At 38.9% G+C, this 14360-nt stretch overlaps 2 protein-coding genes across 9 annotated transcripts in view; one reads left to right on the forward strand and one right to left on the reverse strand.

Annotated features, from left to right (window-relative positions):
- The window catches only part of LOC126751367 (protein crumbs), a 58126-nt gene extending 52242 nt beyond the window's left edge, over positions 1-5884 (forward strand). For all 8 annotated transcript variants that reach the window (XM_050461575.1, XM_050461572.1, XM_050461573.1 and 5 more), the window contains 5 exons: positions 1066-2056; positions 2117-2880; positions 3509-3636; positions 3713-4132; positions 4195-5884. In XM_050461575.1, the coding sequence (XP_050317532.1) occupies positions 1066-2056; positions 2117-2880; positions 3509-3636; positions 3713-4132; positions 4195-4425 (2534 nt within the window). In that variant the 3' untranslated portion in view covers positions 4426-5884. The remainder of the gene's footprint in view (positions 1-1065; positions 2057-2116; positions 2881-3508; positions 3637-3712; positions 4133-4194) is intronic.
- A 2521-nt stretch (positions 5885-8405) lies between these two features.
- On the reverse strand, positions 8406-13818 carry LOC126751368 (pre-mRNA-splicing factor CWC22 homolog). The gene is made up of 8 exons (XM_050461581.1): positions 13704-13818; positions 13280-13505; positions 12566-13206; positions 10919-12504; positions 10743-10837; positions 9785-10648; positions 9446-9715; positions 8406-9227 (listed from the first exon to the last, which is right to left on the reverse strand). The coding sequence occupies exons 1-8, from the start codon at positions 13740-13742 to the stop codon at positions 9001-9003; spliced, it is 3948 nt and encodes a 1315-aa protein (XP_050317538.1). The 5' UTR covers positions 13743-13818; the 3' UTR covers positions 8406-9000.
- Positions 13819-14360: the final 542 nt, after the last annotated feature.

Raw genomic sequence — 14360 nt, forward strand, 5'->3', positions numbered from 1 at the left:
AGCTACAGCTATTTAAACTCAACTTGATTAGAGCTTCAGGTTAAGTTATTTGTCTGTTGAGGTCAAAATTTAAATTGTATATACGCGCAAGTCCCGAAAACTACTATCAACAACACCGGCGAATGCGTGTTCCACCTGGCGAACTTGAGACTGAAAAAGTTCGTTTACCCTTTTTCCGATGGTCACAGTACTCGGCCTGATGAAATAGATGGAACTGTATGTTCGAAGAGATCCTAAAACGCTGAAATTATGATTTGCAACATCTTATTCAGGGTTTGCCCGTTGAGGTCAAACACCGAAAGCTGTAAATAAAGTTGTAATATCAGGCTCATTCAGGTAGTGTATCTAACTCTTGGATCATGTGGGTCAACGTCTTCATAACTTTGCTATATCCAGCATTCTGGGAGATAACTACCTGCGATTTATATTCTCTTTTTCTTGATGTTAAGAGGGGTGAGCTAAAACATTGCTTTTGGGACCGCTTGCAGTCGGAGTGGTTATGGCTGGACATGAATTAAAAGCCAAAACTTAAATAATGATTTTAACAGAGCAACTACTCTGATCGGAACTTGTCGAGCCAAGGTACTCGAAAGTTAAATTGAAAACAGAACATAGCCAATTCATCACATTTGTTCCTATTCGGCGGTATCAGACTTTCCTTTCAACTTCTTTACTATCTCGAGACAACTTTAAAAGGATTTAGCTACCTACCACTTATTATAGGTTACTATAGAAAGCGAAACTCTTCAAGACTTGTCTTTGTTTGGTTCCCTGCAAAAAAAATCAAAAGATCTCGTGAGTTTCGGGAATTTCGTGGGTCACCCTGAATTCATAATAAGACTTTATAACCAACAAAGTACTGAAACTTATTGATCCAATCCAATCATTCACATAACCTTAATATATACTATACATATCACTAAGTATTCTTACCCTAGATTACCTTAGATCCTTTTATAATTTCTTTCTTTACCCAACAAATCTTTAAACCTGTTAATAAAATTTCCACTCTTCAACTCTCTTAACTTTGAGAGCGTTTTAAAACCAAAAATCTCTTTTTTAAAGCTGACACTGGCGAATCATATGTAGCCGCCGAACTGCATGGCGGCGAATTGCTGGTAAAAATGCAATTTAACGGCACACCCGAGGCATACACTGTCGGCGGCAATAAGCTTGATAACGGCTACAATCATCTCATTGAAGTGGTGCGTAATCAGACGCTCGTACAGGTCAAACTCAATGGCACTGAGTACTTCCGTAAAACACTCTCCTCCACGGGTTTACTCGATGCGCAGGTGCTCTACCTCGGCGGACCACCAGTTGGCGAGCAAACACAAGCGCCAACAACCACAGGTACAGATCCAGCGTCAGTGGCGCCCGAAGAGAATGTCGTAAATAATGAGGTCGATGAGAAGGACTACTTCAAAGGTATCATACAGGATGTGAAAGTAAGCAATGGCTCACATACGATGATTGTTGAACTGTATCCCTTGAATGAAGATGACTTGATCTTGCCGCCCTCGTTTGGTGTGGTTACTATCGATCGTACATCGGTACTGAAAGGTGAAGTAACCGATGACTTGTGTCGTAAGAATCCCTGCAAGCACAATGCCGATTGTCGGAATACTTGGAATGACTATGTATGTACCTGCCCGAATGGTTATAAGGGCAAGAATTGTCAAGAGATCGAGTTCTGTCAACTGGTCCAGTGTCCGGGTAACAGTAAATGTCAGAATCTCGACGATGGCTATGAGTGCCTGACGAACATCACATTTAAGGGCAATGAAAAGAATCCTTTGGCGTTCACTTACTTCGTAGAGCAAATGCCGGATGAACCGAAAATGTTGGTGCAACCGGTTATAGAGATTGCCTACAGAACACGGGCTGGTGGCACATTATTTTTCATAGAAAATGGTGAGAGCTTCTTTGAAATCGGCGTGAATCAAGGACAGGTGACGGTTACTTGGAAGTTAAATCAAGAGGCGTTTGGCGATACCAAGCGCTTTACCAAAGATACATCCGATCCCAGCCTTATGGAGATGACAAACGAACCCGGGTATGTCTTTAGGAAATAAATTGAAAATTATTTTTAATGTTTTCTTCTTCTATTCAACAGGTGGAACCGTATTTATCTACGCGCGCAAAGCGGCAAACTCGAGGGCGGTTGGAAGGGCTGGGAGAGCATGGTCGATCCGTCGCCAGCTTTCTCTGCAGACATCGATCAACAGGCTTTCCAAGAACTACTCTCCAGCGACACTCAGGTCTATCTCGGTGGCATGCCCACTGATAGTCGGCAAGCGCGTGGCAGCAGTTCAGCACAGCAGGGCTCTCAATTCAAGGGTTGCTTGGGTGAGGCACGCGTTGGCGATCTCCTGTTGCCTTACTTCTCGAACGCCGAGATGTATCCACGCACTGAGAACGTTTCGGTGCAACCTCACTCACAATTCCGTCTCAATTCGACCAAACCGGATGAGGGTTGTGTGCTGTGCTTTAATACGGACTGCAAGAATGGTGGTTACTGTAGCTCACCGTCCGAGCAGTATGCCTGCACGTGTCTGCCTGGTTATGAGGGGGAGGACTGCGGCACCGATATAAATGAATGCCTGAATGCGACTTGTGAAAATAATTCCACTTGCATTGACAAAGTGGCCGACTTCCAGTGCCGTTGCTTGCCGGGCTACGACGGTCGCTTGTGTGAGCATAACATTGATGAGTGCGCCTCACAGCCCTGTCATAATGGTGGCAATTGCACAGACCTAATTGCCGCCTTCCATTGCGATTGTGCGGAGGAATATGCGGGTGTGCAGTGTGATTTCTTGAAGCAGGTCACCTGCGATAATTTGCCCTGCCGCAACGGTTCGACTTGCGAGGATGGATTTAGTAAGTGAAAATTTATTTCATATCCAAAAACAACTGTTAGTTTAGCGAACACTAGATATCTGTTAAGGCAGCAGGATAAAAAGGTCTTACAAGTTTTGATTTAAGAAGAAAGTCTTGAAGACTCTGTTGGTTCTCCTTTCCCGAGAAAACAAAATATTAAAACGTTAGAGCACGCACAGTTGGGAAAGCTCGTGTAGGAAGAGAAAGTTTTTATTTCACATGAGTTTAGTCTAATAATACATATGTATTAATTAAGACAGGGTGGACAAAGGAGGTTCCGGAAATCTTATTATTGGAAATTTCTTGTATTAGAGTTATCACTTATGTACGAAAATACAAGCAAAATCGTATAAAAGCCTTCCAAAAGTTTCGAGAACTCATTATTTTAATTATATTTTAAAGTAGGGTTGCCACCTTTTGGAAAAATATGAACTATGACAACATTATAACGTTTGTTCCAAGTGGTTGGCGTTAAGGTGGCCTGTCGAAAATTATTGTAAAAAAACTCAGTGTTAAAAATTTTTAGGAGAAGGGTTGCCACATTTCAAAAAACACCGACAAATTTAAGATTTCTTAAAACAAGTGTTATCACCTAATAAATTGATGGCTATTTTTTTTCTAAACACAGATGCTAATACCAACAACAATTTCACGTGCAACTGCTTGCCTGATTTCGAGGGACCCTACTGCGATGTGCCTTTCTGCGAAACGACGCCGTGTCAAAACGGTGGTCTCTGCATATTCGCCGATGCCTACGTAAGTCAATTATATGCCACTTTTGATATACATATGTACAAGTATATATACGAATTTATTAAACTTTACTTTACAGACACCACTGTGTCAGTGCAGTTTGGGTTATATGGGTCACCTATGCGAAAAGGATATCAATGAGTGCGAACCCAATCCATGTCTCAATAATGGCATGTGCCACGATCTCATCGGCGCTTATCAGTGCAACTGCACCGGCACCGGCTTTGAGGGCAACAATTGCGACATCGATATCGATGAGTGTGCATCGGGCATTGAGTACTGTGGCGGTTTGGGACGCTGCATCAATTTACCGGGTTCATTTAAATGCATCTGTCAGGACTCCTTCTGCGGTGTGTATTGCAACTTTACCGATCCGTGCAAGATTGGTGAGGGTTCACCGTGCATGAATGGTGGCAGCTGCCTGGAGGCATGCGGCGATGAAGCGGACTATACGTGCACCTGCAAGGCCGGCTATGAGGGCAAGGACTGCACGCTGGTGGTGAGTGTGAGATTTAAAATTAATGTGTTTTTAATAGTTAACATTTTTCCACATACACACAGATGGCCGCCAAAGATGAGGGCCCCTCCACTGCCGATATCGCCATCATTGTTATACCCGTGTTGGTGGTGTTGTTGCTTATTGGCGCGGCGCTGTTGGGCACATTCTTGGTTATGGCGCGCAATAAGCGTGCGACGCGCGGCACCTACAGCCCCAGCGCGCAAGAATACTGTAATCCGCGTCTAGAAATGGATAATGTGCTGAAGCCACCGCCAGAGGAGCGTTTAATTTAGTCGTTGAAAGTTAGTTAGCCTTCGTTTCTTTTTACATTTTATTTATAGTTAATGTTGACTTGGCACGTAAGTGATGTATGAAAGAAGTAAAACCGTTACTATGAAGTCTTTATCCGCCCATTAAGTATAGTTAGAGTCAAGAATTAAGTGTTTAAGCGTACTAATTATGAAATATTGCTCACTAAAGCGGCTTGGAAGGCATAAAGCGCTTTAAAAATATTACACTTGCTCTTAATTTCATGCATTCGTTCGATTTGAGCGAGTTGAAGCTAGCGTGTCCTATCCTTGCGCCTGCTAATAAGCAGAAAAGCTGCTTAAAAAATGCAACCCTGGCCTGAAAAGTAAGGAAAAACAATATTTAGCTAACGGGTGTCAATTTTTGGAAATTTTGGCGTAGATTTAGGGTAAATAAATAAATTAAAAACTATTTAACTTTAAATAAAATTAAAATATATGTTTGATATAATGTAACTAGTTAGCTCAGACAACCTGTTTATGTGCTCAGTTCAAACACAGCGTACTTCAATAGACATATACATACATATTTATAATGTTATGCAAAAAAAAACATAAAAAATAATTAAACAAATATTTATAGTTATATAGTTGTAAGGTTTAAAACCTCAGTATTGTGTTTGAATGCCAAGTGAGCAGTAAAATTATTTAAAAAAAAATATATATAAAAAAATTTATATACAAAATATTAAAAAATATATATATTTAAAACAAAATTAGAAAATAATCGAAGAAAATTTAAAAAATAACAAAAATGTTAATATTTAAATAAAGCAAAATTTAATATTTTATGTTTAAAAATTTTAAAAATTAATATATAAAAATTTAAAAATAAAAATTTATTAAATTAAAAATTAAAATTAAAAAAAAAATAATTAAAAATTAAAAATTTTATATTTAAAAATTAAAATAAAAAAATTTAATAATTTAAAAATTAAAAATCAAAAAAATAAAATGAAAAATACAAAATTTAATAATTTAAAAATTTTAAAAATTAAAAATTGCCTACACAATATTCAATTGTTGATCATTATTGCGAAAAAAAAGAAAAAAACAAAAACATTTGTGTAAAGCAAAATCCTCACTGTGGACTTCCAAACAAAAGTGCTCTTGAAATCAAATTTATGTATTTGTCTAACTAATTGTAAGCATAATTTAGCGTATTTCCAATACATAATGCGCGGTAAGCTAGATACCACGACTACTACAATTACAACAACCACTCGGTGGCCTTATTTTGTGTAATCGTATACCTTTAATTCAATTCGCGTTACCGTTATTTAGATTTTTTATCGTATATTTACTTATTATGTTATACTATACATACATACATTTATTAAAAAAATACATACATACATATTTAAATACGTTAACTTAAGAGACTGTATTATATTAAATCGACTAATTTATATTTAAACTTAATAAAGACCTTTAAACATTACAATCCTTTCTTTTATTTAGTTGGATTCTTACCCTAGGTAAGAGTGAAGACCTTTGAGACCAGATATGCTCCAGTTCGAATTGCTACTGATCATAAGAAAACGGTCACTCGAAAGCAATTTAGCGACTGTTACCGTCGTTTACTCGAAAGTCAAGTTTATACTCGTATAGTCGGAGTTTTTTAAACGACCAAGGACTTCTCTCGGGAAAACGGTCGCAGGAAAGAAATTTTGCGGACGTATGTATATCGGAAATAGACGTCGTTTTCTCAGCAGCCGGGTTTACATAATCCCAATTCACCCGAATTTTTATGAGGCCAAGAACAATCATTATTCAAGATTATTTTATTAAAAATGTTATCGAGAAGTTGGAAGGCCTTGGAAACCACTTTATTCTCCAGATCGGATCGCCAGAGATGCCAAGAAAACGGTCGCTGGAAAAAAAATCTTTTCACCGAATCGGAATTCAGCTTAGTTTTTATGCGGCCAAGGACTGTTAACTCAGTAGCCACTACAACAACAGGGTACTGCAGTGAACAAGGTCTATTTTAAAATAAATATGCCAATGATATCGAACACTTGGAAGATCGCCGGAGTTGCAGATCAACTTTTTTAGCGGACTCATAGGAAGGCCGTTATGAAAACCTTACCGTTAAGAATACCAACCTAAACCAGAACTGAAAGTGGAATTTTTTTAACCTGAAAAAGTTTTCCCTCAGCCTTGAACAGCTCTTGCAACTGTTCTTTAATGATATCTCCAGCCCTCCAGTGAAAAAAGGAAGAATTGTGGTGGATCCCCTTAGTAAATTGGTTCCTTACTTGAACTTGGAAATCCGTTCGTTAATTTGACGCCTACTTCTGGTTAGTACCACGCGAGCAGGTGCTAACGATAAGATGCTATTTCCTTGCTTCCACGGGGTCGAACCATAGGAAAAAGCAAGTTAACTGAGTTTTAAGTGCAGGTTCCCTATTTCATAGTGATCAATTGTATTAATTAAAAGTCGTTAGAGTTTTATAAAGTGACTCTTCTCGAAGCTTAACTAATATGGAATTTGGAAGATTATATTCTATGGGCTAAAGCAAAGCACCAGCGGCGTCAATTTAAAACTCGTAGAGTTAGTTAGTGACTTGAAAATTTTTACGTATTGGTATTGACGATGCTCGAACCAGAGAATTTTTTATACACACCAAATTTCTTTGCGGTATTCTAGAGGCTCTCTCTTCTCCAACTCTGACCATAAATCGTAGTTCAATAGATTCAAGTCTGCACCTGCAGTCGGCCAATCATCTGCAGCTGTGAAACCAGGAATATTGCTTGCAAGCCACTGCTGAGTGGTTTCTGACTACTGTGCTGGAACTTGCTGGACGATCCAACGCTTTCAATCGAAGAGAGTATTGCTTGAACCTTCTAAAACATTCTGCTGGTGTACTTTTTCTCCCAATTTTAACCCATTTTCCACAGAAGTGTAGAGCCGTAGAGCCTTTGTAGGAGACTCCCCACCAAACCACTACAGCAGCTGAATGGTGACCACGTCGAACCTTTGGATTAACTTTTTTTGCGTACATTGTTGTTGTTTGTCATTTTATCTATTAAAAACTCTACATTGTTTTAAACTTAGTAACAGAATTCATGGCAAGACTAAGTATTAGATGCTCTTTGATACAGAGCTGCATTTACTGACGTGCGACCGTTTATTAGGAATTTTCTTTCTAATTTATTGTATATCGAGTACTCGAGTCGGGCTGAGTGGACTACATGTTATTAGTAGTGTATTGAAGCTAAAGGACTGCGGCTAAACCTTGTGTAATGCAATGCGGATACCATTTAATGGCAAGTGGTGTATGTCAAGATGCTTATGCACTTGTTTTTGAGCAAATATGTGTATATGTGGGTACAGATATTCCTTCAATTTCAGTAGAAAAGTAACGGTTAATAGTAAAAAAGAAAAAAACTATGCACAACCTCGTTATTAACTAGTACTCATGTTAATTATGAAATTGGAAGATCATAAATATTTCGTTATTTTCATTAATTTGTTCATAATCATATTTGTTGTTATTGTTTTGATTGTTTTATTGAAAATTTAGGAATATGTATGCAATTAACATGATTTGGTAAATAAGTAAATTATTTGGAATTTTTGTAAACCAGCTGGTGAGTATAAATTGTCGGTGAATTTTAATTCCATTTATTGAGAATGGGAAAAAAGGGAAAATGTCAAATGCAATGAAGTTGACCTTGAGCAGCTGCAGAGTGCCATATGACAATAAAAAGCAAAACAGAGAACTTTAATTGCATTTGTAGGCGTAAATATTGAATTTACGTAAATAATTATCTCCAAAATTATTTTTCGATTCTTTTCTGCCATTGCAACAACAAACTACGTAAATAGATCTGCTGCTTAGATTAATTCGGCCATTGTCAGTGGACTCGGCAGAACTCGCTAAAAACATTGGATAAATATTTTTTGTGAATCTAACAACAATAACAACAACTATGCACAGCTTAATTAACAAAGCATAAAGTTTGGTTTTAAATATTATTTTCTTTGAAATATTTTGATATTTACATAACAAAAGTGAAAGCAATTATTTCCGCAAGAAATAGCAACAATGCACAAAAAATAGCCACTATTTTTATTACGCAAATTTTTGCTTAATAATTTTTATTTTATTTTAACTGCATTTATAATTACTTGAAAAGCCCTAAAATGCAAAAAACGTTTAATATACATACTAATGTAAGAATTCATTGCAGAACCATGCGAATATAATTATTTATACATACATATGTATGTATAACATACTATGCGTTTGTGCCTATACTACTTAATTTGTTTTTATATGCGAGTTAATATTTTTTTTTATTATTTCAATTTATTATTTATTATGCGAGAATATCATTTTTTAATAATTTAAAATTTTTTTCCATATATTTGAATTTTTATATTATTTTTAGTTGCGTATAGCATAACTACGCAGCGTTTAATTTATAAATATAGTAGTGGTAAATATGAATTGGTTTGCATTGCTGCATAACATTTACATTTACAAATATTCAAAAAAACGGAGTTACTAAATGTATGCGTTAGAAGAGATGACGCTGGTTGTGCAGCGCGTTTTAAACAACCGATGCGACCCATTTAAATTTGCTGCTACTCTGCACTTCGTGATGATAGAAATTGCACTCCAATTTGTTGATGCAATTTTTGCCAAAGCGACATGGCTTGGGATGGTAGAAGGTGCAACCCACCTTTGTGCAAGTGGGATAGTATTTGCACATGGTGGTGCTGGCGGCTGCTGTGGCTGAAATCGATTTATAGTTCTGCACAGGCACGACATGTGAAGCTGAAGAAGAAAAATACCGAAAGAATTAATTAATTAGTGTTTCTAATTTGACAATTTGAGTTCACAAAAAAAGTATTAAATTCGGTTGCGCTAAAGCTATAACACCCTTTCACAGATACAAACCCACACAAGAACATGATTTGATCGTTCAATTTGTATGGCAGCTATACGCTATATTAATCCGATTTCGACGGTTAAAGTTATAAATATACACTTACATAAGGGGGGCGCCTGTGGCACCAGTTGCGCCGGATCCCTGGGACCGCTGTGCGCATAATTACAATCCAGATTTGTGCAAGCGAGATCATATTTGCAATGCGGATGCGAGTACAAGCATTTGTCGGCGAATTTGCAATTCGGGAAACTTTTACACGGTGCAGTCGGGTGATAAAAGTCGCAGAATTGTTTGGTGCAGTTCGGATGGTATTTACAGCGCTCCTTCGTTTTCATAATACGCCCAGCAGACGAGTCCAAGGTGACAGAGCTCACTGTAAGATAAAAATACATATTATTTTAACTTTGAAATTAGCTTAAAATTACAACAAAAATTTACTTACACGACGGTATGTTGTCGTACTTTTTCGCCTCCACATTGCGTGTTGAGATCTTGCGTCGCTCCTCGCCGCTATGTCGCTCAGCGGAATAATCACGTGAGGCTGCACGTTCGCGCTCACGATTGTGTTGTTCGTGTTCGCGTTCTCGCTCACGCCCCCTTTCGCGCATGCGTGTGCTATCGTCGCTTCTGGAACGCCGCTTATGTACCGGCTGCTCCACCACTTCATCATCATCAATATCGCTGTCGTCCATGGCACGCGCTCTGCCCTCATACTGGCTGCTGTTGGAGCTGCGTTTGCGTTTGGGCGGTGTGCGTGACTCCTTGCGCGTGTTGGGTTTGCGCAACGTTGGTGGCGTGGTTGAACGCTCGGGCTGTTGGTTACGCTCCACGCTGTGTGTGCGCTTGTGTTTGCGTTGTTGACTGCCGTTACCCACAACAATGGTGGAGGATAACTTTTTGGGGCTCATCTCCTCATCGTCTGTGTCATTCTTAATAATAATCTTTTTGACCTCTTTTGGTTTGCGATAAGTTTCGACTAAATCGGAGCGTCTTAGTGGCGGTGTTGCCGGCAATGAATTGGATGATTCGTGATCGCTAAAACGTGACACCGTTGACGAGGGCATTACTTTGGCTGAGAGGCGTGATTTGATGCTGGCGCGACGGCTGTGCTCATTTTCTTGTGCGCCCGAACGTGGTCGTGATGCTTGTGTTGATTTTGTTGTTGTGTTTGTAGTTGACGATGCTTCGGCACGTTTGGAACGCGCCACCGAGGAGGATGAGGAGACTTCTTGCACTGGCGATTCGGAACGTACACGCTTCAGGGCAGCCTTTGCGCGCGACATGAACTTCAAAGCCGCTTTCTCATCTGCAATTTAGAATACAAAAAAGTCAATTAAGTCAACTGTAGCCGTAACTAAACACATTACAACTTAATCGCCGACTGAAAGCGTCTAACTCACCATTAAGCGTAACCACAAATTGTGTTTTCCTTTGTTGCGCTTTATCGGCTGTTTGCTGTGCATTGCCGTTCCCCTCCTCTGCAACTTCGTCGGAGCTGTGTAAAACAAAAGTAGTTTTTAAGGACAAAAAACATTAATAACTGGTTAATAACGGTAAAAATAATAGTAAAACTCACTCTCCGCTTTCCTGTTCCTCGTTCTTTATGCGTATCATTTGCGGCACATACATGTAATTGATGTTGGAGTCAACGCGTTGGAACACCGTACCTGGTACGTACTTCTCCTCCACTTCTTCGGACTCCTCTATCTCCTCCGCATCACTATGCGCCTGCTCTTCTATCTCCATCTCGTCGATTTGTGCGCGTCGTCGCTTTTGTAGCGGCATATCGCTTTCCACCTTGATGACAAGATTTTGTGTGGCTCGTCTGAACAAATTGGAGCTTGTTGCCGATGTGGAAGTGACTTTGGCACCGCGTTTCAAGCGCTCACGATAAGCTTTGGTATACAATTTACGCTCGTCTGTTGGATCTTGAACGATGTTACTCACTTTATTCGACACTGTCTTTTCTTCTTTTTGACGTGCCTTTATGATGGTCGAGCGTTGTGCTTCGGCGACGGCGCGTAGAAGTAATGTCTTGCAGGCCTGCTTGCTGGGTGATACTGGCGCGCGTGGTTTAATTTTTATAATCGAATTCAATGATTTATCCTCATCCTCGGAGGATTCCACTGGTTTCACGGGCGCCACAATAACACGTGAGCCGATGCGTTGCCGCTGTGTTTGTTGCGAGTGCGAGACCTTAGACTCTTCATCATCACTACTCTCATCGCTATCCGTAGACGACGCACTAGTTGATGAGTTCATTTCCTCGTCGAGCTTCTTTTCAGCGACGATATTCTTATTGGCATAATTTGGTTTCACAGTAGCCGATACCGTTATGTTGGGCAGTGTACGCGTTTCATTATTGGTTGTAGTGCGTCTTAATATTGGCGATAATGAGCGTCGCATGCGGGGTACACTGCCTTTACGCCTATTTTCCACTGTATCACGACTACGTTCTCGACCACGCTCTCTAGGACGTTCACGTTCGCGTTCTAAATCACGGTCTTTACGCCTATCTTCACTTCTACCGCGGAGTCGAGCTGGCAGTCGACTTCTTTCACGTTCTCGCTCACGGACATGATCGCGCTCGCGTTGACGTTCCCGCTCCCTTTCTTTTTCACGTTCACGTTCACGTTCCCGTTCACGCTCACGTTCCCTATTTCTATCATGTTCTCTTTCACGTTCACGTTCGCCTTCGCGCTCCCTATTGCGTTCATTATCATTATCTTTTCGCCGGAACGAGGGTACAAAGAGTTGTTTGTCCTCACGCGTGCGACGCTGTTGTTGGTTTTGCTGTTGCGCCTCACGAACTGCTGGGGGACGTATGCCCAACCGTTCATGTACTGGCTTCTTGGGCACATCAAAGGTTGAATCGTGTCTATCACGTTCATGTTCGCGATTTCGTGACTTTTCACGTTCTTGGCTATGTTGTTTTTGTAGCATTAATTGACTACTTCGTACATTAGTAGTACTTTGCAGTTCACTGGTGCTGCTCGGTTTTGTAACCACACAGTTCGTCTGCGGTGGTGGTGTAAAATGTGCGGACCTGTCAGATGCCTCATTTTCGTGCAAATTTGTTTCATCACTCTTCTTTTCACCGGCATCAAAAATAATTGGACTACGCCGTTTGCTACCTCGTTGTTCTGTTATTGTTTGCGTAGGCTGCAAATAAGATAAAACATTAATGAAATACTAAATATAAATGTTTAAATAATGTGTATACCGTCTCCACCGCTTTTGGACTAAGATTTTCAACTTCCTCTTCAGTACCATCTTCTTTCAAATTTATGAAATCCTCGTCATCACTGTTGTCTTCCAGTTCGCCCAATTGGCGTAAATGCTTTTTGGCGGCGTATATTTTCTTTTGTATTTCAGCTAACTCAGCCAAGTCTTTCTCTCGATTGCCACTGATCACGGGAGCAGTTGTGCTGACTTTTTTACTAATACTAGTAGAACTATCACCACTAGCACCATTATAACGCTGCTCTTTGCCTACTGTGGTATTCGCAGCCATAGCTGCTTTCTCATTAGACAACTTGGTTGCTAAATTTTTAGTTGTTTCACCACTTGCTGTTTTGTTGCCACTTTTAGCTTTTTTTATATGCGCTGCCGCTTCAGCTGTTGTATTCAGATTTTTCTTAGCCTTCTCCAAAAACACATCCGCAAAGACGTCGGTTATAGAGTTAATTGGTGGCACTGTTGGTGTGCTTAATGACGCTGATTTTTCAGTTGTATTTACAGCGGCACTTTGCACTTCCTCTGCGGCTTTTTTGGATGTTGATATTTTTCTCTCTTTTTTATTACCCTTACGCTCCTTTTTGCTTGTAACGTCTTGCTTAGGCTCTGCCTTGCGTTTTTTTGTGGCTATATATAAAATAAATTCAAAAAAATAGTAAAATAAGTATTTAGATATATTTCGCATTTATGAATTTCTTACCAATAGTTGCAGGTAATGTCACTTCTTGCAATTTTTGCAGCACTTCATGTAGCCACGTTACGAAAAGCTCTGTTTGTGAGCCTAGAAAGAGGTTGAGGTCGGCGATCATTTGTTGTTTGGAACGCTTGTTCGCTACCATAATCATCACATAATCCGGCAGCTCATCGTCTATGTAGCCTGCTGTGCCACCAGTACCTAACTCTACGAGTTTGGCCTTAACGGCACTCTGTAATAAAACAATACAATGAATTTGAAATATTATTGCAACTGTTTTACAATTTATCTGGGCGCTTAATCAATAAATGTTTGATATTGAAAATACTAAAACAGCAGCATACAACTTTTCATAGCCTATATATTTTGATACTGAAAATTATATTTTCAAACATTTTCTTTGTACAGACACTTATGCCGAGCCACATACCCGCATTTTCTGGCCGATTTCACTGCCGAAATTTTCCATTTTTATCAGAAAAATATAGAAATTATGAAAATCTCGTATCCTTTCTCCTTAATGTCGACTGTGAAAAATATTAATATTGACTGACAGAAATTCGGTGCAAACGTCAAATAAATAAATAAGTAGGTAGCGAAATCAACGCGAATGCAGAGTTGCAGTCTGTAATCACCATCGCTAAAAGTGTGGTGAATATGAAAGAGAGAAGAGTTGTAAATGAAATACCTTGAAGATGCATATTAATATGATATATCTTTTTGTTCGTAAGATACTTAGCTGGTTAAGCTTTTATCATGAAATTCTTTGCTTTAATAATTGTCTAAAAATGCTGTGATTATTATAAACACTTAAAGCGATTACAATGTATTAAGAAACAATTAAATATGGGACCTTAACGAAAACATACATTCATTAATTGTTAAATAATACACCTAAAATAAATCACCTGGCCTTTTATAATAATGTGTATCATTAAAAAAACATATGTGTATTAACTAACATTTTTAAAAAATTATAATAAAATATGAAAAAAATTATTTACAATATTCCGTATGCATCTGTTTTTATTAAAATATTTTACGTCATATACAAAACATTTTTTGAAAAAAATATATAATTACTTAT

Source organism: Bactrocera neohumeralis, chromosome 2 (assembly GCF_024586455.1).
Source record: "Bactrocera neohumeralis isolate Rockhampton chromosome 2, APGP_CSIRO_Bneo_wtdbg2-racon-allhic-juicebox.fasta_v2, whole genome shotgun sequence".
NCBI lineage: Eukaryota > Metazoa > Arthropoda > Insecta > Diptera > Tephritidae > Bactrocera > Bactrocera neohumeralis.